The sequence below is a fragment of the Hyperolius riggenbachi genome, chromosome 6 (genome assembly GCF_040937935.1).
Source record: "Hyperolius riggenbachi isolate aHypRig1 chromosome 6, aHypRig1.pri, whole genome shotgun sequence".
NCBI lineage: Eukaryota > Metazoa > Chordata > Amphibia > Anura > Hyperoliidae > Hyperolius > Hyperolius riggenbachi.
In genome coordinates, this window is record NC_090651.1 from 304507858 (window position 1) to 304535635 (window position 27778).

The window sequence follows — 27778 nt, forward strand, 5'->3', positions numbered from 1 at the left end:
TCATTAGCTGAACTCCTAATTCTAATGGACAGGGAAGGTGGCGATTTATTTAAGTATTTGTATAGAGTATATTATTGTCTTGTCACTAACTGTCCCCTCGGAGGGGCTCACACTCTTGTCTTGACCTCCTTTACAGGGTACTGCAGTCATGTACACACTGAACATTTTTACAAAAACCCAGGCAAGATTGACATTAGTGGAAAATGCAAATGGACGGTTTCATTTGCGCTTAAAAGACTCTGTTACCAATTAGGTTTGCTGTAGAGAATTTGACAATCATTGCCCAACCCTCATCCGCATTCTGTTTTGAGTTTCTGGGCATTCACAACCAATTACATCAGAAATGTATTACTGGTGAAACACCTGCTTTCATGGAATGCAAACAGAAAGAATGTGATTGCTTCACTTTAGCTGAAGAGTCAGAAGGCAAAATGGGTACTGACAGCAGAATGCAGAAGGAAGTAAGAAGTAACAACATTGCTTGTGTAAGCCACTGCCGTACCAGTAGTGTTTCTTATGTCACGGAGCAGATTAAAGATTTTTTTTTTTAATTAAGGAAAACAAACAAAACAATGTAATCTGATTAAAGCTGGCCATACACTTAAGGTAGCCATACATCAGACAGTGTATGGGCAGATTGGCCAAGAGACAGATCTCTCTCTGACTGAATCTGATCGGAGAGATCTGTTGCCTGCCGCAGACAAATTCCCAATCAATTTCAGCATGAAATTTTCATGAATCGGCCTTATGAAGCTGCATCTGCCACCTCTCCGACCCTGTCCTCCAGTATAAAATGTACGCCCCTGGCTGGCATAACATGGGTGCGTGTGACGTCAGGACCTAAATTTGTGTGGCTCGACAAATGCATCAAGAATGACCCTCAAAATGTTTAAATCTAAAAATGAAACCTGAACTGGGGATATAAAGGGAGTAAGGGCCCGCTCAGACTGCACGCGTTTCCAGCCGCGTTTTGGAAACGCGTGCAGGTGGCCGACACGCACGACATCAGACATTGCATAGAGTGCACTGTCTGATGTTCACACTGCATGCGTTCCGGACCTGTGCGATCCGGGAACGCATGCTGCACGCAGATTTAGCAAAAACGCACGGCTGTCCCATTCACTTTTCAGTGATAGGATCAGCCATGCAACGCATACAAACGCGGATGGCGTGCGTTCGTACGCGTTGCGTTCCGCATGCGTGGCCATCCGCGTTTGTAATGTGAACCGGCCCTAAGCCTTTTTCATTTCAGTTGAATGTTAAGTAATTTATTTCAGTTTTTTCCATTTGAAGCCAGCAGGTGGAGCATAAAGGGCTGAGCAAGCACAATGCAATGACATGCATTCAAAACAATGAGAGGCGGGGCAAAAATGCTGTTCCTCTGAAGCATGCATAGTTCAAAACATACTTCTATGTAATACACACACCATAATTTAAATGGTAATACTTAACCCTGTTAAAGCATTGACTTAGCTATAATAAGTGGGCCACTTTATTTGACTTTAACTCGGCTATAAATGCTAATCTTGCTGGTACTTTTCTTTAGTAACTATCTACCAATCAGACCCTGCAAAGATGCAAGCAGCTGAATCCAGGCTTCCAATGACAATATGGTTCTCATCAGTACATCAACTGGTTTATATGGAAGAAAGATTTACCCCCATGTTTCCTGTTAGTTGCTCCCTCCGCCGCCACCTTCTTTCTCTTGACGTTAAGTGGTTTGAGTTTTCCGTTTCAGATTCAAGTTCTGCTGTAAGATAGCAGTTAGAGATTCATGTTAGATCGCAATACACAGTGTCTCAGTTGACGCTGTAGTGAGGACAAAGTGACTAGAGTAGCCAGTGTTTCATACTGTACTATGACTGCGTCAGTGGCATATGTGCTCAGATCATCAGCATAGTACAGGGCTGAGGAGTCTGAGTCTAAGCAATTTTTGGGTATCTGAGTCAGAGTCAGAGGTTTTATAAACTGAGGAGTCTGAGGCCCATATGCAATTAACTTCTCCTGAGGAGATAATTTTTCATCATCTATTTAGAATAACTTTTCAAATAAAAAAAGTATCAAAAAATAGGTGGAAAAGTACTATCAAAACTATGTTAAGTACTTTCTTGCTTGCTGGTGATTTGAAAGGCATTTTATTGACCAGTTTGAGAATATCCCTTAGGTGAAAACTCAGGAGAAAAAGTTAATTGCATATGGGCCCGAGTTGGATGATTTTTGTACAGACTCCATAGCCCTGTAAGAGTTGTGAGGTCAGAGTCAGCGTTGAGGCGTTTTGGGTACCTGGAGTCAGAGGTTTTATAAACAGTCATCGGGTGATACAAACTCCACAGCCCTGGCGTAAGAGCGTATTCCTGGGTGTCAGGCTCTGTGGAAAGTTGATTGTCTGCACTGTCACCACAGCTCGATCTGTTCGAAGATATCACTGCCAACTCTATCTGCCCAAATGTGCTCCACACATCAGCGGAAAGGGACAGAGGTGGGTACTAGAGATGAGAGAGAACTGTTTCATGAGAAGCGAATCTAAATCCGCCTGTGTCCAAAAAGGGGGTAGATGGCAGAGAGGGTGAAGTTACTGGTATTGACCCCCACTTGCCCCTGCACTGCCTGCTGCGTGCCATCTCCCCAAAATGTCCTCCTTTACAGCAGAAGTTCTGGCTGTGTAGTAAGAAGTGTCAAGAAGATAGAGAGCAGCAGCAATTGGCATGGATAGAGCTAACATAGCCATCTCTGCTGCAGCCCCCTCCTTGGACATACACGGGTGCAGGTTCGATTCACGAGAAACCGTTGTCTCAACCATTGTCTCATACAAACTCTAGCAACTGTGAAAGTCAGCTTTGCACAGTATGTTCCACTATGTGAACAAGGGTCAGAACATTGATTTAAGTATGTAAATCGAGAGCCCCCAATAGTGTATTATTGATGATAAAGGAATCCCAAGGTAGCAGCAAATAGAAATATACTCACAAGAATGGGTTGCCGGGTTCAGGCAACCACTTAAAGCACTTATGGGGATTTTAGGCCTGTCCCCACTCAGGTTAAAAAGTCACTCTCTATAGAAGGAAAGAAGGGGTGTTCACCCATTCATCAGGTGGATCACAATAATTGCAATGGAAACAGAGGCGCCAGCAAAGTAAAAATGGATCATAGGTAAAAACAGATAAAAGTTGGGGGGCAAGAGTGGACTTACCTCCCCAAAACCAAACACAACTAATATGTATGGTTTAAGCAAGATTTAATTCATACTCCAGAACAAATGCAACAGGTTTTGCGGGTCTCTAGCCCACTTCCTCAGGCAATACAGGTAGCAGTAACTCAGAAGTTGTGTAGCCAACAGAGGCGCTGTACTTGGCTACACAACTTCTGAGTTACTCCTACCTATATTACTGCCTGAGCCTCTTCTTCCATTGCAATGGATTTAAGTATAGACAGAGTATACTTAAATTACACATTTAGTGTGGCCATATTGAAACAATTAGTCTAGAACTGCAATAGCTTGATATAACATATAAACCCGCAGATACGCTAACCCTCACACTTTTGGCCCCACAAATTAGGGCAAAAGCTACGACCTCCAATGTACAGTCATTGTTCCCCATGCAGAGTGCACATTGGATTATGCAGACAGGTGCAGAGTACACTGCAGAGCGCACATGGGAGCGTGCTGGCGGGTGCAGAGTATGCTGCGGAGCGCACATGGGAGCTTGCTGGCAGGTGCAGAGTGCACATTGGAGCATGCTGGCAGGAGCAAAGTACGCTGCAGAGCATGCATTAGCGTGTATAGCTACCTGTCCTTGCTCCAGCTTGCATCCTCTAGTATCCCATGCAGCTTCTTCATGTGACCACAGTGAGCCTGGAGCTCTAGTGACCAGTTCAGAAACCTACTGTGAACACTAGAGGATGCAAGCAGGAGCAACGACTTGTAGTTATAAATGCTGAACCCATGCTCTGCAATGCGCTCTGCATACAGCCCCCCCCCCCCCCCAAACATGTCACAGACGGGATGTCACCAGCAGATAGGCCAGTGGACAGTAACTACTTTCTTACAAAGCCCTCAAGATTTCAGGCTTCTGAAAGAACGTTTTTGGAAAGACCCCAGACGCACACAGCCATGCCACAAGTATTGTTGTCACTACAATATAGACATAATAAATGCATCACCTATCTTTGTTGGAGAATTCACAGTATTTACAGTGGAAGATGTGACAGTATCAGTGCTCAGTGGTAGCCGAGATCTTCTGACTAGTTCCTGAATTGGAGAATGCAAAAAAAGATGCATATTGTTTATTACCGAGATGCTTTCATTGATGTATTAAGAATCGTGAAGACATAAAAACTGGTTAAAACCATTGTCATTATCCATTTGGTTTATATTACTTGAAGTAGTGTTAAAACTATTTAAAGGAAATATAAAACGTCTGCAAAAGAAATAAAACCAACCAACCACTAATCTGCGCCAGTTGTGCCAATAAGGCACAATATATGAGGCGTAACGATCCGCACCACCTCTAAATCAAGTATCTTCATTTATTGTAGAAAAAAAAAAAAAAAAAAAAAAACATTAAAATACAAAGAGCATAAGGCCCTATGTTCTTTGTATTTTAATATGTTTTTTTTTTTTTTACAATAAATGAAGATACTTGATTTAGAGGTGGTGCGGATTGTTACGCCTTGTTGATTCTATGGTCCTGTGATTGTCAATGACTTTCTTTTCTGCACACCTCACCATCTGAGTTGATGGACAGCCTGTGAGTGCGACTTCACTACTTGAACTGCTAATAACTGCACATATGAACAGAAACGGCTTACTGGGTGAGTAGGTAGATGAACTGCACAGTCTGCAATAGAAGATGCGGGTGTGACAATCACATAAGTGTGGCTAAGGACACTAATGCTGGGAATACAACATGAGATATTTTGGCAGATATATGGTTCGATAGATAATCTGACAGGTGCGATCTTATTTTCGATCATTTTTATGTTTGATTTCTCACAGAAGTGAATGGAAATTTATATGTAAAACGATCTTAAAATCAGACAGCAAGTCTGCTGAAAAATGTCATTGTGTATTCCCAGCATAAGTCATTAGATCTATGTGGCGATATGGGCTCACATCACCCCTCAACTTTCTAATGAACCAGTGTAGTGCATGCTTCTTTTCAGTTTTCCAGGTGTGTTGGCTTAGGCTAATTGTTATAACAGTTTGATATTGTAAGCATGGCAGAGTCTGCCATGAATGAAAGGGTGGGTAGGGGTACTGTATGGAGCAGTAATTTAAAATAGGGGTAAACCGTTTGTCCTAAGGTTGCCACTGTTGAAAATATGTAATACTGTTGTCCCTGCTTAGACCATGTTTGGCAAAGGACTTTCATTCCCTTGGGTTCACAGTTTAAGTAGCCTGTTACCATTGTCGGTATGATGCACTTTATTTTTGCTGTAAATTACAGTAGTACACTAACCGTGGTTTCCGGAGGTTGCTCTTGGTCCACTGAATCAGTCCTATCAGCATCTTTTGTATCAGAAGGTTGAGTAGGATCTACAGACTTTCCCAGTGTCTTTTCTGCTTCTTTGAGGTCCGTGAGCGTGACTCCCTGATAAAACAAGACGATTATAAAGGGATTGTCATATTACACACAGTAGCTCAATTAGGGATGCAGACTAAAAAAAAAAAAAAAAAAGATCAGCAGATCAAACATGCCATGGGAAAGTAAGAGGACCTGGACCCATCTGGTCTACAAGGAAACAAGGCTTCATCCGTCTTAAAGGAACCCTGAACAGACCTAAAAAATTTAATCCTGAACTTACCTGGAGCTTCCTTCTGGCCAGGAATCGTGCGCAACTGTAAATGCGTGGCCCGTCCACGCACCTGTTGCCATGAGCATTCTGTATACATGCGGTTCATTTTTTCAAGAGCCGCACATGCGCAGAACGGTCGCGGCGACAGGCGCGTGATCAAAACACATGCGCAGTTTTGCAAGACTCCCGGCGGGGTTGCGCAGCCAACAGAGCCCACAGCAGGACGACAGAGGGGACCCAGAAGATGCTGAGGGACCTCACTGGCTACAGGGGGCTGGAGGAAACCCCATGTAAGTTCAGTATTCCATTTTTGAGGTCTTGTCAGGGTCCCTTTTAGAGGCAACAGGAGCCAGCGCAGAAATGTGGGTTTCACCTGAGTAGATCGTCGCGACTGCCTCATAAGCCGAGAGCGAGCTTTCCTCTGAGACTCAGATTCCTCATCCCGAACTGGTGTTTGGTAAGACCTGTGGGCAGAAGATTAGCATTTATGAGAGAGAGAGGACTAAAATGTACTCTACAGAAGGAAAAAAAACAAAAAAGAGGGAGAAGGGAAAAAGGAAGGGGGGAAATTACATCTTCAAATCTCATAATAGATAATGGCTACAAAGTCCACCGTATTTTGGACAGCATAACAGTATGGCATCTAGGGTCTGCGAGACTATATTGGTGTAGTAGGAAGTCTCCATACAGCATCTCCATGAGATTACAGTCCATATTTTACAGGTCAAATTCCATCCAATTTATGGCAATTGCTAATCATTTTATAGATCTCGAATATTTACTTTTTACCCCCCCCCCCCCCCCCCCCCCGTGCATGTATGACCTTGTGATATGTTGTATGTTGGATAACCTTGTGCTACTTCTCTGTGACACCCCTTGTAGGCTTCCCCGTTTACTGTGCAGCTGAATCCAGTAAAAGCCAGGATCCACTCACATTTAAAGCAGACCTGAAGGAAGGGAAAAAAGATTTAACTTACCTCGGGCTTCTGTCCTTCTGTCCGGCCCCTGCAGCCGCCTGTGCCCGTGAGGTTAGCAAAGGATCCTCCGGTCCCCAGCCACGTCCCGGTTTCTTTAGGGCCTGTTTCCACTACATGCGGTTTCTGGATGCAGATAAACTGACTCCAACGAATGTCTATGGGCTGGTTTCCACTAAACGCGATTTTTCTGATGCAGACTCTCCATAGGCATTCATTGGAGTCAGTTTTCTGCATCCAGAATCCGCGTGTAGTGGAAGCAGGCCCTTACCGCTGACTTACAGGTCAACGTCCAGTGCGCCTGTGTGGCCCTGGCCTTGTGCATCCTAGCTCCAGTTGCCAGGAGCGTCCTGCGCAGTAAGAGGAAAATCTGTAATGTGCCTGCACAGGACACGCAGTGGCAGCGGACGGACCACTAAATAAACTTTTTCCCGCCTTTTTCTTCAGGTCCGCTTTAAATCCTCAAATAAAATTCTAGCTTGTACAACTGGTTTTAAATGCAGCAAGCGCGTTATCAAACCTAACTGGTAATTTAAAAACTTAAAACATCTAAGTCCACTTTCCAAGCACATTGCGAAACAGGCGTGCCAACACAACACACAGCACTTCCATTTCAATGAGAATATGATTTCGCTCATTACAATGAATGGATATAGCAATGGGTTTGCATATTTCCTCAGCAACCATGCATTGTTCCATGATGAATGGATGGGGACATCTGACAGTGCAGTCTATGCACTTCTGATATCCCTGCAGATCGCGTTGCACCACATTCCCTATAAATGCACCAAAGATCGTGCTATATGGGGAAGCAGCCTACCCGTGCTCTTCAAAACTATTTAAATTTCCATGAAGAATACCACTTAGTCCTGTGGCACACAACATGTATTCTATCAAGTAACATACACCATCACCACAGGCTACCAACAATCCAAAGAGGTTTATGAAGAAACAGGCCAGCATGCAGGTGGAAGTATCTTACCTTCTCTTGTCTTTGGGGTCAACAGTGGAGCTTGTGGTGGAGGACGAGGTGGTGGCAGTCATGCTGGTGTTTGTGTGCAACTGTGTGGTGGGAACCGTGTCAAGTTTCATCTGCAATCCACCTTCTAAGTCTCTATTAAGATGACCGAAGTAGACATTTGTTTTTCTTTTAAGGGATGGTCATGAAAATGTGGATTTATAAAGCACAATCCATTTCCATCATACCTTTTACAGCCAGAACAAGCTGGACATTGATTAAGCTAAACTAAAGAAAGGCAGCAGAATTAAGAGCAACCAAGTGATTAGTGATTTGTGAACATTGAGGGCCAATAACCCTAAAACACACGCTAACTTATAAACTTAGAACCTATTCTATTATAATATTTCTTTATGTAAACCTGAAAACCCCCGATAACCCAAAGAAACAAGAAGCCATATGGAGCCACATAAAGCAGCTTCCACTCACCTTTTCATGCCCCCTTACAAAACCAAAAAAAAATCCTTCAAAAGTTATAAGTGGCAGAAGTTGAAATGGTCTAACCATCTGGTAGATACATCAATTTAAATTGGTTTGGAATTAACAGAACAAATAGCACATCTACATTACAACTTCAAGTACAATATGATTGTGTTTAAACATTAAGGGCCCATTCACACTTGCTGATCGCGATTAACGCCCCCCCCCCCCCCCAAAAAAAAAAAATCACCATTCACACCTGGCGATTTTTTAGCAATTGCGTTTTGCGCTCCTATAGCACTAAAACGCGATCGCCAGGAAATCGCCTGAAAACAGTGCAGGCTACACGTTTGCGTTTACAGTTTTTGGGCAATTTGCGCAAATTGCTCAAATGAGAACGAGCACATAGACTTATTACCCTAGCGCTATGAATAGCGCTAGCGTTTGAGCGTTTTGCCGAAATGGCCGGCAAAACGCTCAAGTGTGAATGGGCCCTAATGGACGCCTGAGGAAAGCTGGTAATCGGCCTTAACACAATAGCAGGCCTGAGTGAGGGGGATGAAACTACTATTTCCCACAAAAAGAAAAAAAAAAAAAACAGAAGGAGAAAAGCCATTTTCAATCTTACAAAGCTTACTACAAGCAAGAAGAATATAGTATTTAAAGGACTTACGATGCCAAGAATTTAGAAAAAGAAAAGTTAGCTACCTGCGTCAGCTTGTCAGGCACGGAGGACGCCGTTCGCGCCCTCCGTGCTGTTCCGCCGGGTTTCCGCCGCTCAGTATTCCCCCGAACGGTCCCCGACCACGCGGCCCGGGTCGGGCTCTCCAGCCTGTACAAAGATGGCGGCCTGAGCTGGCCGCGGCTGCGCAGTACGCATAGCCGCAAGTGCGGCTGCGCAGCTCTGAGGCCAACCCCCCGATCCACGTAACAGTAGCGTGGATCGGGGGGTTGGCCTTAGAGCTGCGCAGCCGTAGCTCCGGCCGCCATCTTTGTACAGGCTGGAGAGCCCGACGCGGGCCGCGCGGTCGGGGACCGTTCGGGGGAATACTGAGCGTCGGGGACCCGGCGGAACAGCACGGAGGGTGCGGACGGCGTCCTCCGTGCCTGACAAGCTGACGCAGGTAGCTAACTTTTTTTTTATTTTTTTTCTAAATTCTTGGCCTCGTAAGTCCTTTAAAGATTAAATTAAATAACATAGCAGGAGATTGTATTACCGCACACAGCCTGGAGTGCTCCTTTAACCCATATCATACTTTTAGATTTAATTACACCGTAAAAATGCACACCATAACTTTTCCAAAAAGCAGCGTGTGTTTCCAGGTGAGAGGCCCTTTATCAGAGATGAGGAAGGGGGGTGCAGCACACAGAAGACTAGGCAAGTAAGTGCAGTGCTGATACTCACTCCTTTGTGTCTGGCTGAAGTTCTGGGTCTTGGAGGTTGAAAATTCTTCTGGATGGAGTAGGAGGGATACGAGCCAAAAGTGGCTCTTTATTCTAGGAAAGACGGAGAGAAAACTAAATCAGAAACCAACACAAGATAACGTGTAAAGCCGTCTGTGAATGCAGCCAGACATCCGAGAGCAGGCCCAGCACACCCTTAAACATCACAGATCTCCCTGCCAGGAACTCTTAAGGTGGCCACACACGATACAATAAAATGATCCAATTTTACTTTAATTCGATTAAAACGATCGGATCTCCCGAAAAAATCGAAAGCTTTTTTTTCATTCGACTGAAAAATCCGATCTGATTTCCCGTTTTCTTCGATTTTAATCGATCCGGAATGCCAGATATTTTTCTTCAATCTTTCTAAAGATTGTATGGTGTGTGTTGGATTGTCCATTTATTAATATACACACCCTAGCAATTTTATCAAACTTTCCAATCATTTTTATCATAATTGGGGGATAAATTGAACATAGGTGTGTGGTACATTGGTCATATTTTTAAAATGTTACAATTAGTCAGAAAAATTTATTGCAATTCTTAAATTGAACAGATATTTAAAAAATTGTATGGTGTGTGGCCACTTTTATAGACACATGCCACAACTAATGTATATCAGACTGGTTATCATTCAGCTTCATGTTTGCTAGAGGAGAGTACAGCACTATTACATAGCTATACAGGACTGCATTAGGAAAAGCTTGAGATCAGACAACGTGGGCACAGAAGCAGGGAAAAAGAGGGCGTGCCTGCTTGTCATCCTAATGCTATTCTGGGTGCCTAACAAGTTATCAAGTGGCGTGGTGTGAAAACCCAATCCTATACACTATTCCATGCATGCGATTGTCACCACTAAATCTCACAATACTAAATCAACCATAAATGCTCCTCAGATACAGCAGGCAACTGTAGGGTCTGAACAGGTGTGCTTAACTTCACAGGATTTGTAAAAGGTCCACTTTTAAAGGGGATCTGAACTCAGAACTTCCTCTCTGCTCTAAAAGATAAGCAACAACATAAAAACCTTTAAAGAAAATATTTGTTACATCTGATACAAATCCTGCAATAAACCTGCAGTGTTTTCTTGGAAGCAGACATATGGTTAACATCCTGTGTTTACTAATTAGTTGCTCTGCCAAGGCAGCTAGCTGAGACAGCTGAAAGATCAAATTACACTTGTAATTAATCGCAGATGAGGGGGGAGTTAGATAGGCTGAACCCTCTAAATACATACAGGGTGCAGGTCGGTTTTCCTTCTGTCCTGTGCAAGAGTTCAGGTCCTCTAAGAAATGTTGAATGAATGTTCCATATGCAGCAATGTAAATAAAGCTTTAATGAGATTTATGAAAGGGATCAATGTTCAAAGTTGTTGCCATGGGTAAATACAGCTGCATTCTAGCAAACCACAGCATCTTAAGGCTGCACCTGAAATGCAAAACAGAGGCATGCAGAGCCCCACCGGGGATAAATACATGCCTTGAATGCAAAACAGATGCACATTATGTACTAATTCTAATCTAAAAGATTTTGAACACAGATTGAAGCAATGAATGCAGCTAGCCACTAGTATACTTGCGTTCAATTTGTACAGCAGGAGACATGGCAGCGCTTTCATACAGAGGCTGTACCCGAATGATCTATCTGCATGGATGTGCAGAGCACCAGACACTGGACAACATTACACAACTAGCACTCAAACAGGTATAACAAAGGAGGTGTTAGCTTCTGTATGCAGATAGCTCATGTCTCCTGCTGTACAGCTGCATGCTAGCTCAATAAGATAGCACGCAATAAATCTACACGCCGTGGGTCGAGGGTGATGGGGTTTGCTAAGGATACATTGTTATGTGCAGTCGTATCATGACTAGTAGAAATATATTTTTGGAGAGAAAGTAGAAGAGACTGCTTGATTTGAAGTGGCCTGCGCAAGCTACTGAAGAACTAGAACATTGGGCAGTACAGTGACCTTGCAGCGCTGGGCCCCCAGTACGAATCCCAGTTTGTACATTCTCCCAGTGTCTTTAGCTTCCCCCGGTCATTCCAGTTTCCTCCCACATCCCAAAAAAACATGCAGATAAGTTAATTGGCTTCCCCCTAAAAAAATTGGCCCTAGACTACAATGGACATAGGACTATGGTACAGATTAGATTGTGAGCTCCGAGGGACAGTTAGCGACATGACTATGTATACTCTGAAGTGCTACTGAAGATGTTGGCTCCATATAAATTCTAAATAGTAATAATAAATAGCAAATTTATTAATTTTGAGTTTAAAAAGTACAGGAGGGGGGGGGGGATATGCCACTATAATTATTGCCAATAGTCTTAAAATGTCACACTTAAGAGAATGAAAGGATAAATTAATGGTTATAAGCTGTACAGACTTCTATCTACTCAGGACAGCGCGGCAGATTTTTTTTTCTTTCAACCCTTTCCAATCTTCTCTCCTCCTGGCAAGCCCATGTGACTGAAAGGGGAGTGTTCAGGCTGACTGGATGTGATCAGGTGGCAGTTGTCAGTCACCAAGAATGTACAAACTGATGAAGCACATTCTGCAAAACGCACTTCTGTATTTTAAAAAGAACAACCAATGTACTGTTCTATTAAATGCCTATAAAATTGTGCCTGAACTGAGACTTCTACTTATACTGGCTGGCAGGAATCACTGACTGCAGTTTTCAAATTCTCCTCTAAGGCCCCGTTCACACTTGCATTTCTCTGCCAAACGGACCGGATGACCTGACCGGAACGGATCCGGATCGCAACCGTACAGTTCTGATCCGGATCCGGTCAGGTTGCATCAGGCTGCAAACCGGGTCCGTTTGGCAAAAGAGAGTACAAATAAATAAAAATGTTGGGGTCTGGGAGGTCAGCAGAAGGTGCACCTGTGGAATCAGGTGCTCCGCTGTTTAGGCCTCACCTCCACCTCCGACATACTGCCAAACAGCTCCAGCACGTAAAAAGTCACTGCTGCTCCACTCCAAAATGCTTCCCATGTGTCCCCATCCAAAATCGCCGCTAGAATACGCACAGGAAGTGGGGTAGAACGTCAGGTGTTTGTAGCCAGTGTGTTCTGTGCTTCCGTTTCCCATTGGTTTTCTATTTCCGGATGGTGCAGTCAGGCTCCGGTCCGGGTGCGTCGGCCGGATGATCCGGACCGAAAAATAGTGCATGTTGGAAAAGTGTCCGGAATCCGGATCCGGTCCGGCTCCGTACTGTACGGAACGGACGTGTGTCAACGTCCGCATAGCCTTTGCATTGCTATGCGGAACGTACGTTCCGTTTGTACAGTATACGGTCCGGATCCGGCCTGGCGATTCCGGACAGGGAACGCTAATGTGAACCGGGCCTAACGCATTAAAGGACACATCTGAGGAAAAAAACAAACAAAAAACAAGATCTACTTATCTGGGGCTTCCTCCAGCCTCTGGCAGCCTATTGTCCCTGTCCCAGGTCTGCTCCGTTGCAGGTGCCAACCTCACCAGGTCGGCATCTTCTGTGCCTGCACAAGCCTTGCGGTTGCACACGAGCGCCACGGCTGTGCGCAGAAGATGCTGACCTGGCGAGGTCAGCATTTGCAATGGAGGGGACCCTGGGACACCAGACCTGCGGTGAGGGACAGATAGGCTGCCAGGGGCTGAAGGAAGCCCCAGGTAAGTACCGTAGATTTTTTTTTTTTCCTCAGACCTGTCCTTTAAAATCCACAGTGAGACATACTGTACAAAATATAAAAGATGGGATACACTTTAGATAGTCCTCATTTCAATGGTACTAAGAAAACCTTTTTCCAATTTAGTTCTGTTCATATTGCTTATTCTTTTTCTCCTCCTGAAGAAGGCGCAAGCTGCTTGGCCCTCAATTGTCATTTCCTGAAAAGCTGGTTAACGCCACAGATCTCGGCATCCAATCTAAGTGCGGAAAGGAAGGACGCTCTGTCAGTTCAACCATGGGAACAGTTGTCAAATTCAGGGAGCCAATCAGAAACCAGTAAGGACAAGTCAACTTTCTCTGTCAAGTAACAAAATTGCTTCTGATTCAAGTGACAACTTTGCTAAATAATTTAGAATAGCGTTATATAGGTATCCAACTGTACAGCTTACTAATGTGGAACATATACAGAAAGGAAATAAAAGTCCTCAACACATTCAAGAGAAAAAAGTTCAGAATGCATGCAGAACTTTCCAGTGGAATTACATTAAGTTAGGAACACCTCTAAAAAACCTAATATATGTACAGGACAATATTATAAGCCCCACTGAATAAGAAAAAGTGATATAAAATGCTTTGCATGTGTCAGACCCAATAGTGTTTTGTACATTCTTGATAACGTCCTTGTATATTTCCATAGTATAAAAAGCTTCTTTAGGGCTCTTTCACATTAGGGCAGACTTTGTGCGTTAACGCAAACGGCAGCCGTTTGCGTTAACCAAGGTAAGATGAAAGTCCATAGACTTTCATTTTACCTTTCACACTCGACACTGCGTTTCGATGCGTTGCGGTTCCGACGCACCTGGGTGCAGTTTTTCCTCCAACGCACCCGCGAGCCAGCGTTTTCCGTCGGGTTTAATTACCAGCTACCGCCGCTGATTGCGTCGCACCGTAGATACCCGACGACACGCCGGAGGCAGACAACGCGTGCAGGAAAAAGGCTCCTGTTCGCGTTGTCTGATGTGAAAGAGCCCTTACAAATAATGGAAGTAGTGTAGGCCAAGATGAACGATGGGGAAATGTAAAATTCTAACGATCAAGCTTCTAGTTCTACAGATCTAAAGGTGCCCATTAACAGTACAATCTCCGAACAATTAACTGTACAATTGATCAGGTGCAGTTAATGGTGCAGATCGTTGAGGAACGATCATTGTATTGATCTGGATTGTGGAATGATGCTTTTGGTCTGATCGCATTGCTCATCATTTCCCCCTTGTTAAAGAGGGATTGTCAGCCACAAATTCAAATTCCATTTACCCGCTGCACTGTGTTCACTATACAGCCTGTCTCCAATCTATTCAGGAATGTTTCTGCTGTAATAAATCTTATCTCAGTCAGCCTGGCTCTATTTTTGCCATTGTTAACGAGAAGGAAGCTTGTCATTACCCCTCCCTCATTTCTGCTCCTCACTGATTGGCTGAGGGCAGTTCAGTGAGCTGTTGAAATCTGATCTATGCTGTGCTCACGTGTCTACAAAGCAAATTAGCTATGACAGTGCAGTTTCTAGGAGGAAAAAAAAGTAAGGGAGGAAATGACATCAGGATTGGCTTCAGTCAGAGGGAATCAAGATGGAATATGCCAGGAACAGAGTTATCTTTATGTGGGTAGTACAATACATCTGTTATGTAAATAGAACGAAGTAAAGTTTTTTTTTCCTGTGATAGAACGGCTGTCCCTGCTGCTTTATTGTTTCTGATCACAACAATTGGACGGTTGATCACCCTGGAAATGTGATCATTAATGGACACCTTAAAAGTTATTTTGTTTAAGGTTTCCTATAAACATTTGCACTAGTGGCATAACTAGCAATAGGCTAATACTAGCAATACGTTCACTCCCTACCACTGCACAGGAGGTCTTTTCCAGCTGACTGGCTACACTGCACAGACGTCTGCTCTGAGCTGGGACAATGCTGCTTGCCGTGGCCTCATCTACAGGTTTCTTCCACTTCTGCAGTATTTCCCAAACGTCTGGCTTCTGGGACAGGTAAAGAACACTCATCAACGGCAGGGAACAAAAGCAACTAAGAATTTCATAAACAGTCAAGAGCTCAGTTAAAGGGGCACTATAGCGAAAATAGGCTATTCTGATTACGGCAGTTCCTTTACCTCTATGCTATGGCTTCTACCATGCTGGCAGAAAGAAAAGGAATTATTATTATTATTATTTTTTATTTATATAGCGCCAGCATCTTCCGTAGCGCTGTACATAATAGAAACAAATAATGGGGAACAAATACACATAAGAAATACAAGACACTGTACAGTCATGACATTGAATAGAATATAGATACATACATAGTTGATATGTAGTTGGTACATGTACATATGTTAAAATAACAGCAGTATGAGAAACACTAGGAGGAGGTCCCTGCCCTTGCGGGCTTACAATCTAGAGGGTAGTGGGGAGGAAACAAAAGGGAAGGAAACACAAGGATTAGTGGGTGAGCCAGTGTGCCTTCAGTGCTGCCTATAGCAAATTATAGGCTTGTCTGAACAGGTGTGTTTTCAGAGTACGTTTGAAGGTTTCCAGACTCGTGGCATGACGAACCGGCTGAGGGAGGGAATTCCAAAGGAGAGGGACAGCCCGTGAGAATTCTTGGATGCAAGAGTGAGAGGAGGGGACTAGGCTGGAGGACAAAAGGGTCTCCTGTGAGGAACGGAGGGTCCGGGCGGGGAGGTATCTGGAGATTAAAGAGGAAATGTATGGAGGCGATAGTTTGTGTAGAGCTTTGTATGCAAGTGTGAGAAGTTTAAACTGGATCCTTTGGGCAACTGGTAGCCAATGGAGGGATTGGCAGAGAGGGGCTGCCTCAGAGGATCTAGAAGAGAGGTGGATGAGACGGGCCGCAGAGTTTAACAGGGATTGGAGAGGTGCCAGTCTGCTTTTTGGTAGACCACAGAGTAGGGTGTTGCAGTAGTCAAGAAGGGAGAAGATTAGGGCACGCACAAGCATTTTAGTTGCTTCTTGTGAAAGGAAGGGATGGATTCTGGAAATGTTTTTGAGATGGAAGTAGCAGGAGGTCGTTAAAGTGTTAATATGTGGTTTAAAGGAGAGCTCAGAGTCCAGAGTTACCCCTAGGCAACGAGCTCTGGGGGTTGATGCTATTGGGGTGTTATCTACATTGATTGTGACAATGGGAGGTGGAACAGAGAGCGAAGGTGGAAATATCACAATCTCCGTTTTGCTCATATTGAGTTTAAAGAAGCGGGATGACATAAATGTAGATACAGCGGATAGACATTCGGGGATTTTTGATAGTGTGGAGAGGTCTGGGGCAGAACAATAAATTTGTGTGTCATCAGCATAGAGGTGATATTGAAACCCAAAAGAGCTTATTATCTGTCCCAGGCCATGGGTGTAAATGGAAGAGAGGAGGGGTCCAAGGACTGACCCTTGTGGTACTCCCACAGACAGTGGGCGTGGAGAGGAGTTGGTATTGGCATAGGAGACCATAAAAGAACGTCCAGACAGGTAAGAGTTGAGCCGGGAGTGTGCTAGGCCCTTGATTCCCAGTGTTGAGAGGGTCTGGAGAAGTAGGGTAAGATCAACAGTGTCGAAGGCAGAGGACAGCTCTAGGAGTATTAGTACCGAAAATCTGCCTTTGGCTTTAGCAGCTAGGAGGTCATTGGCAACCTTAGTGAGAACGAATGCTTTGAAATAGAAAACTCTGCTTGAAAACTGAGGTCAAGATACACTAGTTTTCACTATAACGCCCCTTTAAAAAAAACTGCTAATATTGTTACATTTTTGGGTCAAGTTTGATTTCATCTCATTCACACGCACTTGTGGCTCCATATTAATTTCTGTGGAGCTCTAGCAGTCTAGTTTTTTTTTACACACAAAATTTCTTTAAAGTGGGTTTTGAGAAAAAAAATACAATAGCAATAATTAGACCAAAAGTATCAAGTTCACATAACGCAGAGCCAAACATTATGGTCAACAAGGAATTAATTGGTGCTGTGCCAACACATCAATATGCTTTTAATGGACACTTAGCAAAGGCTGACTGAATTAAGTCTTTAAACAGAGCTCTGTCTGTCCACTGACCAGCCCACCTTCTGTGCAATACATTGCAGTCTAGAGTGATCGGGCCATCAGCCAGCACAATACCCATGCATTCCTCCTCTGACTGATTGGCAATGGAAATTGAGAAGTGAAAGACAGCGACACAGAGAAAGAAGTCAAACTCCTCCCAGAGCTGCATTAAATGCTCAGTGTGTAAAATCAAGGGATGTTTGTTACAGCAATTAAAGAGAACCAGAGACTAATCCATATATTTATACATACCTGGGGCTTCCTCCAGCCCCAGCTGCCTGGATCGCTCCCACGCCGCCATTCTCCACTGCCTCTGTCCGCCGGTACCGGGTCCTGTTAATTTTGGACAGTCGACGCAAGTGCAGTGCGCTACCTCTGCACAGCGTATGCGTACAAAGCTGGCGGGAGCCCCTGTGCATGCGGAAGACTGGGCGTGTCCGGCGGAAGTGACGGGACTAGGTACCGGCGATAGAGGCAGCGGAGGACGGTGGCGTGGAAGCGATCCAAGCTTATGGGGCTGGAGGAAGCCCCAGGTATGTATAATGTTTATTTCATTTTTAAAACACGTTCGTCTCTAGTTCCCTTTAAATGGTAAGTTAGGACAATTTGTGGACTTATGGAAGGTCATTTAATATGCTTCAGACTGGGAATTGGGGTGGGTGGAATTCACCAATACAAATAAAGCACAGTGGAACCGATTTACTGCAGCATCTCCAAGATCTCCAGTCTGGACGCTGCATTTTCTTCAGAAAACCTTGCAAGAAAATTGTATTCGATTCAGTTGTGCCTATCCCTAGACCAGAGTCTGGGGAAGCTTCAGCCAGAAGCCTAGCTATATGCTTATTGAAAAAAAACTTTATTTCCATGATAATGAAAACAGATGAAAGTACAAGCATCAACATTCATCAGGTTATATATCCAATCACAGAAGCAGGACCTATATAAGCATGTTATATGTCTAACCTATAGAAAAATAAGTAAGATCTTTTTAGTGGTCAGAACATGCAGTTGATGATCATGGTGCAACCTATTTTTCTGAATATATAAAGTAATGAATCTGAGAACTCTTCTAACTATAGTACATGCCCACTATATGAAAAGGAATGAACTGCTCACCCTTTCTTGGGTGTCCAGACGAGGGCTGGAAGCAGAGCGTTTGATCCCCGACTCTTTGAAGCCATTGTCCTCTGCTTTGGCATCTTGCAGAGCCCCGAAGCTGCCAGTTTTCCGTAAGCCTGCCCTCAAGTTGGAAAGGGAAAGCTGGCATTTCTCTGTGAAGCCGCTTGGTGCCCCAGTGAACTACAGACATGGAAGAAGGGTATTTTGGGCTTTTGCCGTGAATCCAAAAAGAGAATTAAAAAAAAAAAAAAAAAAAACTTCCACACAACTAATAAATTCAGGTAATGCTGAAGCACCATCAATTAGAAAAAAAAAATTAACAAAAAAGGATATATAAAAAGAAAAATAGATGATGCAATGTAGTCCCTTGTCAGTGAAAAGAGATGACCATATTACACTATCCATGGGGACATTAAATAAAATAAAAATGGAACATTGGAATAAAATATGTCAATTGTATGTTAAAGCATTTGTTCTCTTCAAAGATGGTTTTCTCCAATTGCTTTAGGTCTTCAGCGAGTTACAGAATACTGGGTACAATCCAAGACTCCACCATTTCAACCTACATAATTATTCCCAGTGCAAGAATGGTTTACAAGATTTATGCTGTACACAGGACACAACTCAGTTTGCCCACTTTAAATGTCCAAGTAGCAAACCTTACAATCTAACTCCTAGCCTAGTTCAATGCATAAACCTAAACATATGAAAAGTACCACCACACATGGAATATTAAGCACTGGGAATAATTAAAACTGTTTCAAAGTAACGTGAAGAAAAGAAAATTGTCCTTTTCGAAATAGGAAAAAATTAAACAAAAAAAACTTTTATAAAATTAAAAATCTCTGGAAAAGGTCAAAACAGGCACCATGTCATAGAGCATTAGGTCCTTTCAGAACACTATAAAATTGATAAATGGCACTAACATTTCCCTACTGACTAAACAGCTGCTTGGTATGCTATCATCTGGATGGGCATCAAGATAAATGGAGAAAAAAAAATATACCTAAAAAAAAAAAAAAAATGATAATCTGAAGACTTGTAGAGATGAGAATTGTGTTTTTGTAAGAATTTGAAAAAAATCTCTCTACCAAATAACTTAATGGAAATTAAACATGAATGCGGAATTCTGCAGAGGTAGCAAAGCAAGAGGCGGCAATGGAGACCTATAATGCTCAAATTGCAGCAGCTACCAAAATTCACCAAATTAAACATCAACTGCATGGGGAAAGGAGAATATGCGAGATGTCTACATGACGAGAGATCCTGCCACAGATCAGTTTAAGAGAATAATCCCCGAAGCCTAAAACATCCAGCTTGTCCCCAAATACACCAAACCGATTAGAATATTGTAGATGAAAAAATATTTCCAAAGGCAAATAAGGTTGAAAAAGTTTGGGAAGTGGTTGTAATTTTGTAGTTGTAAATTTGTAAGATTAGCTCTGCAGGTCCACAGATCTGTTCATTATTGAGCACAAGTCACAAATAGGCAATGTGCCTCCAATGAAAACATGAAATCCTAAATTAGGATAAAAATGTAACATATGATCAGGAGTTCCTCTTTCCTTTTATTAGAAAGAATACTACTGAATTGTGGCAGGTGCTATATAAATTAAAAAATAAAAAAATAAACCAAAACTCTGTTAAAACACTGAACTGGTCAAAGGAAGGACATTTTGTAACATTTCAGAAAGTGAAAGTTTGGCAGTGTGGAACAATAAGACACATGGTAGAAAGTGAGTCTGCTTTCCAGAGGTAAGTCTACCACTGCCTCCCAGCAAATTTTAAAATTTTTATTACCTTTTATCCTGCTGGCGCCTCTGTTCTCTTACGATAATACTGTGTCCACCCCTGGTGGAGGGGTGACCTACCCCTACTTTCCTGATCTACAGAGAGCGACATCTTAATCCTGAGTGAGGACAGGTCTAATCTCCTCACCTGCATCTACAGTGGTTGCCTAAGAGGTAACCCATGTTTGAGTATATTCATCTCACACTTACATTTATCCACGGTTTCCTATACATACTACACTATATTGGGCTCTCGGTGTTTCTTATTTATATGGTAGAAACAGGTGATGCATAACTATCGGAAATATTTGTATGCGCCTACACCAGATTGTGGAACCAGATAGGACTTGTGCATCCACAATGTTCATGAATGTCATACTGAACTTCTACTGGCAGTAAGACTGACTGAGTACTAGCCCAATTACTGCAATATGTGAGAAAATAAAAACCTGGTATTACCACGTGGTAGACATTTGAGAAATCAAACTTTAGGAGCTAAAGTAGTAACTATAGTAGTAGTAAGGGTCCAATCACTGGAAGCAGCTTCACTGGTGCCAATGACAAATTAGTACTCTGAATTGTAGTTGCATTATTAAATTAGATTGGGGACCTTTTAGCCAAAATCCCAAAGTTCCACGGTGAGTGGGTTGCAGCTTATAGAAGCCTTGTCAATTTGTACTCATTTCTGTCACCTCTAGCCACTAGATGTCACCGTTAGGGACAAACTGCTTAATCACACATATCAGAACAAACTTTTGTCTCTTCCAATGGTGACACCAAGTTGCAGTTTCAGACCCCGCTCAACCCCACTGGAGCTCCAGGATTTCAGCTGGGGGGGGGGAAACAACAGAAGAGACCAGTAAGATTAGACCATATTTAAAATAAACCTGGGGGCAGACTAATATAAAGGTTCCACTAATGATACCATTCACCAATCGTTTTGTGTACGATTTGAATGAACAATCGGAAACAATCGTTCGAGACCACTAACAGACAAAAATCTCCTAACCAATCCGAATAGATTGAGGAAATCAATCCCAAAATCGGGTCAATGTAATGCTACGGGAAAGATTTATCCAGTAGTGGTCCCGAACAATTGTTTCTGATACTTCAAACGATTGTTCAGTGAATTGTATCGATAGTTACCACCTTAAAGCCCAATCTACACAATACGATTCTTTGTGCGATTCGATTACGACTCTATTTACGATCTGATTAAATCAGACATGTTCGATCGGGATTCAATTCGATTTGCCATTGCAAAACAATGGCGAATTGAATCGAATCCCGATCTGACACGTCGGATTTAATCGGATCGTAAATAGAATCATAATCGAATCGCACAACGAATCGTATCATGTAGATGGGGCTTAAGAGAAACAAGCCGAGCTCTCTGAAGAAAATCACATCAGCCACTGGAAACCCTGAGGAGAAATGGGGTAATCATCAATGAATTGCATAGGTACCGTTTGTTAACCATAACTTATACCAGTGATAGGCAAAACTTGGCTCTCCAGCTGTTAAAGAGACACTGAAGCGAAAAAAAATGAGGATATTATGATTTGTATGTGTAGTACAGCTAAGAAATAAAACATTAAGATCAGATACCTCAGTCTAATTGTTTCCAGTACAGGAAGAGTTAAGAAACTCCAGTTATCTATGCAAACAAGCCATTAACTCTCCAACTAAGTCTTAGAATTCTTAGGCCCCATACACACTTCAGACCTTAGTCTTTTGAAAATGAAAGATCACAGACCAATCTTACCACCCTTCATGTAGTATGAGAGCCATACTCTACACAGTCTTTTCTATGGAGCTGAACTCCACATCAGAAAAAAATCTTTGCAAGATGCTGCACACACAGATGCTGTACAGACACAAAAGATCAGTATCTGCAAAAGATCTTTTCCTGCCAAAAATCCATTCCTGCAAATTGCAATGATAGTCTATGAGATATGCAGATCATCATACACACATGATTTAACTGACATTCATCTGCAGATCAGATCCACCAGGATGGATTTTCAGATCTGTAGATGATTGCTTGATCTGCAGATGAATGTCAGTTAAATCATGTGTGTATGCTGATCTGCAGATCTCATAGACTATCATTGCAATTTGCAGGAACGGATCTTTGGCAGGAACAGATCTTTTGCAGATACTGATCTTTTGTGTCTGTACAGCATCTGTGTGTGCAGCATCTTGCAAAGATTTTTTTCTGATGGGGAGTTCAGCTCCATAGAAAAGACTGTGTAGAGTATGGCTCTCATACTACATGAAGGGTGGTAAGATTGGTCTGTGATCTTTCATTTTCCAAAGACTATAGTCTGATGTGTGTATGAGCCTTTAGTCTTGGAGAGGGCTGTTATCTGACTTTTATTATCTCAACTGTTAGGCCTGGAACCCACTGAAATCAGCAAACGCAAAACGCAACCGCTAGCGTTTTGTCTGAGCGGTTTGCAAGCGGATCCATGTGTGTTTTTGGTCATGTTTTGCAACATTGTATTTTTTTGCCCAGCGGGTGCATAGCGTTTTGCGTTTTGATCCTGATTGGTCCTGTGAATTATTTTTCATTTTGTTACAGTGTGCTGAACCGCAAAACGCTAGCAAAACCGCTCAGTTTAGGTTTTGCTGAGCGTTTCCGCTAGCGGTTCAATACTTTACATTGAAGCGCTAACGCTCCCAAAATGCTGCACGTCCTGAGTTTGCGTTTGAGAAACGCAAACGCTCCTGTGGAAGTTGCCCCATCCATTAACATTAGCCCAGCGTTTTGGCAAACTGCTAGCGTATCGCAGTGCTGCCAAAACGCTGCCAAAAGCGCTCCTGTGGGTTCCAGCCCTCAGTGAACTGTTTACTTTTTCTCTGCTAGAGGAGAGGTCATTACTTCAGACTGCTCTGAAAGACTCATTTTGAATGCTGAGTGTTGTGTAATCTGCACATATAGAATGATGCAATGTTAGAAAAAACACTATATACCTGAAAATAAAAGTATGAGAATATTTTCTTTGCTGCTAATCTTCTAGTAATTATTCATAGTACACAACCAATTCACTATATCCTATATATTTTTTTCCGCTTTAGTGTCTCTTTAAGGTGCCGCAAGTCCCACAATGCATTTGCCTTTAGGAATCATGACTGTGGCTGCCAGACTCCTGCAATGCATTGTGTGGATTTGTAGTTAACAGCTGGAGAGCCAAATTTGCCTATCACTGGCTTATAGCGTGGGGCCACCTTTAGAAATGCCATGGACAAATTCTCTCCAAATATTGATACATGCTGCAGATATTGAAAATGAAACTACAATATAACAAGCTTTCTGAAACTGAAGTGCACGGCATGGAGAGAGGTTTGCATGGCTTATGCAAATGTGGATGTTACAAAATGTTCACTTACTTCAAATCAACCAGTATTTTAACCACGCTTTCTTTTGAAAGCGGTTCTAAGCTCCCAACATGATCCAAAACTACTATGTATCTAATAAAATTACAGTAGTAGAATTGGTCAAAATGAAAACAACAAAAACAAAATCAAACAAGCAAATAAAAAAAAAAAAGTCAGCATGAACATGGAACTCATCAAGCCTGCCCACCAACTGCCTGTCACATACAGCGCATATGTAAACATGTGCATGACACTCAGAAATGCAAGAATTCTGCCCAAAACTATTCATTACACGTGGAGCAAGGGATGCTGGGGTAACCTTTGTATAATATTTGTGGGCAATTCCTCTGATGGCCTGCGTCACACGCGGCACAAATTACCAGATACCATTCAGAATATAGTAAAACATGGGAATTTCCTAAACTTGCTAGTAACAGGAGGAGGTCACCAGAAGAAGTTCATAAAGGCTCAAAAAGGCTGAAAGGTACCCCAAACATTCACTGTGTACAGTTTTGGGTAGAGAAGTTCTTTTATAATAGTGCAAAGAGCAAGGATATGCGATCCTCTATAGCAAATGCTTGCAGCTTAGCATTACTGGAGAGATCACAATGACCTACAGCAAGAGACCGGGCTCTGCCTGGAGTTTAAATCATAAAGGGCTCCTCAAGCGGACTACCAATAGGAAGAGGTTTGCTGCTTAGCTAGCGATGCATGTGTATGCCATAAAGTGAACCCGAGATGGGCAGTGGCAAAAAAAAATATATACATATACTTGGGAGTTCCTGTAGCACTCTTCAAGCTAATCGCTCTCTGACCGTCCTCTTGCACTGTCTGGATCTTCTGCAATTCGGCCCGGTAAGTACTCTGGTCTGGGGCATACTGGGACATGCGCGAGCGTGCCCGGGTGTAATCTGTGCCTGCGCAGAATGCTGCCAGCCACGGGGGTGCGACGTGGGCATGCGGCGGCCAGGCAGCGCATGCACAGAACACCCCAGACCAGAGTAGTTTCCATGCAGAATTGAAGAAGATCCAGACTGCACAAGAGGGCGCCAAGGGAGCGATTAGCCTGGAGGGGGCTGGAGGAAGCCACATGTATGTATTTTTTTTTTCTCCACTGCCCATCTCAGGTACCTCAAGGCCTGATTTAGAAAGCTGTTAACAGTCTTGTGAATTAAGCTCTACACTAAGCACACCATTGCTCTTTTGACACCATTAATGGGAGCAAACTAAGAGCAAAAGATTGCCAAACTTTACACCGGCAATATGTAGCCAAACAATAATGCAACCAGTCATCGGGAATACTGTAGCAATTTAAGGTTTGCGGCATGCTACAATTAAGTGCCTCACAAGGATGGTGGTTCCGTCAATATGCTAGAATGCGGAAAGACCAATTTCAGAACACAAATGCTTATAAAGTTCTAGGAGAGAAGAGAAAAAAAAATCTCCAACAACCAAAAAAAAAAACCTAGTTAAAGGGACACTATCATCAACATTGATTGCCAGTGTTTTAATAGGATACCATTTCTTAACCTTTTATTTAAATCAAATATCTTTATAAAAAAAAAATTCTAATTATTGCTATTTACACCACCTTTACTGATTCATTCTAGACATGCCCACTCTTCCAAAATGCTAGTAGTCTTAAAATAAGTAACAGGCTTTATTCATTGCAGTTTATACCTGTAATCTCCAATAGGTCTTTAGATCATACCAGTCACCAAAAAGTAAAAGGCAGCCAAAGCTACTTTGACTTTGATCTGCGCTGGCCTGGTTCTTCACCTCATCACTCTTCCTGGTGCCACATCCCAAAAATCCCTGTGTCCGTCCCACACCACCAGCCAATCCCTGCAAAGTCATATCCAACACCACTCAATACATGGTGGAGTAAAGCAGTGTTCCCTAACCCAGTCCTCAAGGCCCACCAACAGTGCAAGTTTTGTGGAAATCCACAGAGGTAGTTAATCAGCTCTGCTGAGACACTAATTGCCTCACCTGTGCATGTTTGCGGTTTTCTGCAAAACATGCACTGTTGGGCCCTGGGAACAGAGTTGGGGAACTCTGGAGTAAACCGTGTTATCCGCAGAATTTTTTTCCAGCCGGGTGGCATGAAATAGTAGCCGGGTGGCATGAAAAAATAGCCGGGTGGGTTGAGATGAAAATGCAGGGCAACTCTGCTTACAGCATGGGAGGAGGTGAGGAGGTGAGATGACAGCCGGGTGGTCACCAAATCTAGCCGGGTGGAGCAACCGGCTAAAAAAGAGACTGGGGAGAACACTGAGTAAAGTCCCTCCACCAGACCAATCCAAAAAAAAAGGGATGGGATGAGTGGGATGACACCACGCCCTCTCCAAGCAGTCACCTGCCAAGAAGCTATGCACAGCTTATCCACTAGAAATGGAATGTCCCTTTAGGCCATGCAGTCAGGGCATATATGGTCCAAAACAATCGTATGTTAAATTTTCTGTGGCGCTCCTTTTCTGAATGTGACACTACCCATTTGCTTCAGGAATCAACTGGGGTAGATTTAATTGATTGAATACTGTATTCCCTGCTCCTCCATAGTCTAGTACATGCTACTTGACACACTGTCAAGCAAGCATGTCTGCATTGGGGTTACTGGCATATTGCCATGACAACACGTCTTCTAGTAACAAAATGAAAATCAATATATCCGCAGGGGTCTCAAACTCAATTTACCTGGGGGGCCGCAGGAGGCAAAGTCAGGATGAGGCTGGGCCGCATAAGGAATTTCACAATCGCGGCGCATCGCCGCCTCTGCCCACCCCTCTCACTCTTCCTTCACAGAGGGGGCGGGGAGAGGCGGCGATCCGTGCGGCGATTGACGTCAGGAGGAGCAGAGCAGAAGCTGAAAGCTCTGCCCCTTCCATGAAATGCCGGCGGATTTCCCCCTGGGCAATTTGGGGGCTCTGCAGCCCTCGTTTAGCGGCGGGGATGCGGCGGATTACTTGGGAGCACTGAAGCGAACTATAAGGAATCTTTTGCTGGTGAGGGCCACAAAATATTGTATCGAGGGCCGCAAATGGCCCGCGGGCCGCGAGTTTGAGACCCCTGCTTTTAGGCCCATGCAGGAGTGTATAAATTATCAGATTATAGCTTGGGACCAAATTTACTCTGACTGGAAAAATATTTTTTCAACATCCCCCTTACGAATTTGGTTGTTCCCAAAGTTCCCAGTCGACACTTTAAACAGAACTAAAAAATAATCACTTGAGCAATTACCTCATTTACCCCTATATAATAATGAAATTATAATGATAAAATAGATATGAGCAAGCATACACAAGTATGCAACGCCTTTCTCATTTTGACAATAGTGTCCCCTTAAACAGAATAAAGTTTTTTTCTATTAATTTTTAATAAAATAGAGAATAAAAACAAAAGTGAAAAAATAAAGCACTCAAAAAGATGAAAAGCAAAATAGAAAGCACAAACACACCACAAACAAGACAAATGATGCTCACCGCAGCCTTTTGGCCTCTCTGGGGCACCAGAATGATGCCGGTTTTGCGCAAGCTCTGACGCCACATGGAGGGACCTATCGGTCCAGCAAAGGGTAAGATGGGAGTGACAAAGGTGAGAAGGGGCTGGCAGGATGGAAGGAGACACACACAAGCAGGTGCACATGTACAATCACGCAATACAGGGAGCAAGAGAGGGTCACCGGGGTGGTGGAAAGGAAAAATTAATAGAGATAAGAAATCAGCATGTAATTTTAATGTAAAAATAAAAAGGAGACCAAGCAGTCATCTCAAATGGTAGGGACAAGGATTAATGAAAAGTGGTTAAAAACAGAAAGGGAAAGACAAAGACAGAAAAGAGATCGGTCCAGAACTAGCAATTTTATTTTGTGGAATGTTAGGATAAAAAACTACAATAGAGCTTCAACAGCTTTATATTAGCATTTCAACATAATAAAGCGTCCACTGTCCAACAGCACATTAATGTGAACAATCCTGGTTCAACCTCTGTCGCAAATACAGCTAGACTACCTTATCCTGTCAGTGCATTATGGGAGGGGTGAAGCTCATCTTTGGCCCAACCTTCACCTAGTGCAGGGATTTCCAA

The 27778-nt window shown here is 43.1% G+C and overlaps 1 protein-coding gene across 9 annotated transcripts in view; it reads right to left on the reverse strand.

Annotated features, from left to right (window-relative positions):
* The window catches only part of PPP1R12C (protein phosphatase 1 regulatory subunit 12C), a 137424-nt gene that overhangs the window by 15592 nt on the left and 94054 nt on the right, over positions 1 to 27778 (reverse strand). For 2 of the 9 annotated variants that reach the window (XM_068241244.1, XM_068241252.1), the window contains exons 10-18: positions 27175 to 27297; positions 18519 to 18701; positions 15207 to 15341; positions 9614 to 9705; positions 7753 to 7884; positions 6170 to 6260; positions 5460 to 5591; positions 4162 to 4249; positions 1659 to 1750 (exon numbers count right to left, since the gene is read on the reverse strand). In XM_068241244.1, coding sequence (XP_068097345.1) covers positions 1659 to 1750; positions 4162 to 4249; positions 5460 to 5591; positions 6170 to 6260; positions 7753 to 7884; positions 9614 to 9705; positions 15207 to 15341; positions 18519 to 18701; positions 27175 to 27297 — 1068 coding nt within the window. The remainder of the gene's footprint in view (positions 1 to 1658; positions 1751 to 4161; positions 4250 to 5459; positions 5592 to 6169; positions 6261 to 7752; positions 7885 to 9613; positions 9706 to 15206; positions 15342 to 18518; positions 18702 to 27174; positions 27298 to 27778) is intronic. The other 7 variants (XM_068241245.1, XM_068241246.1, XM_068241247.1 and 4 more) reach the window with 7 other exon arrangements.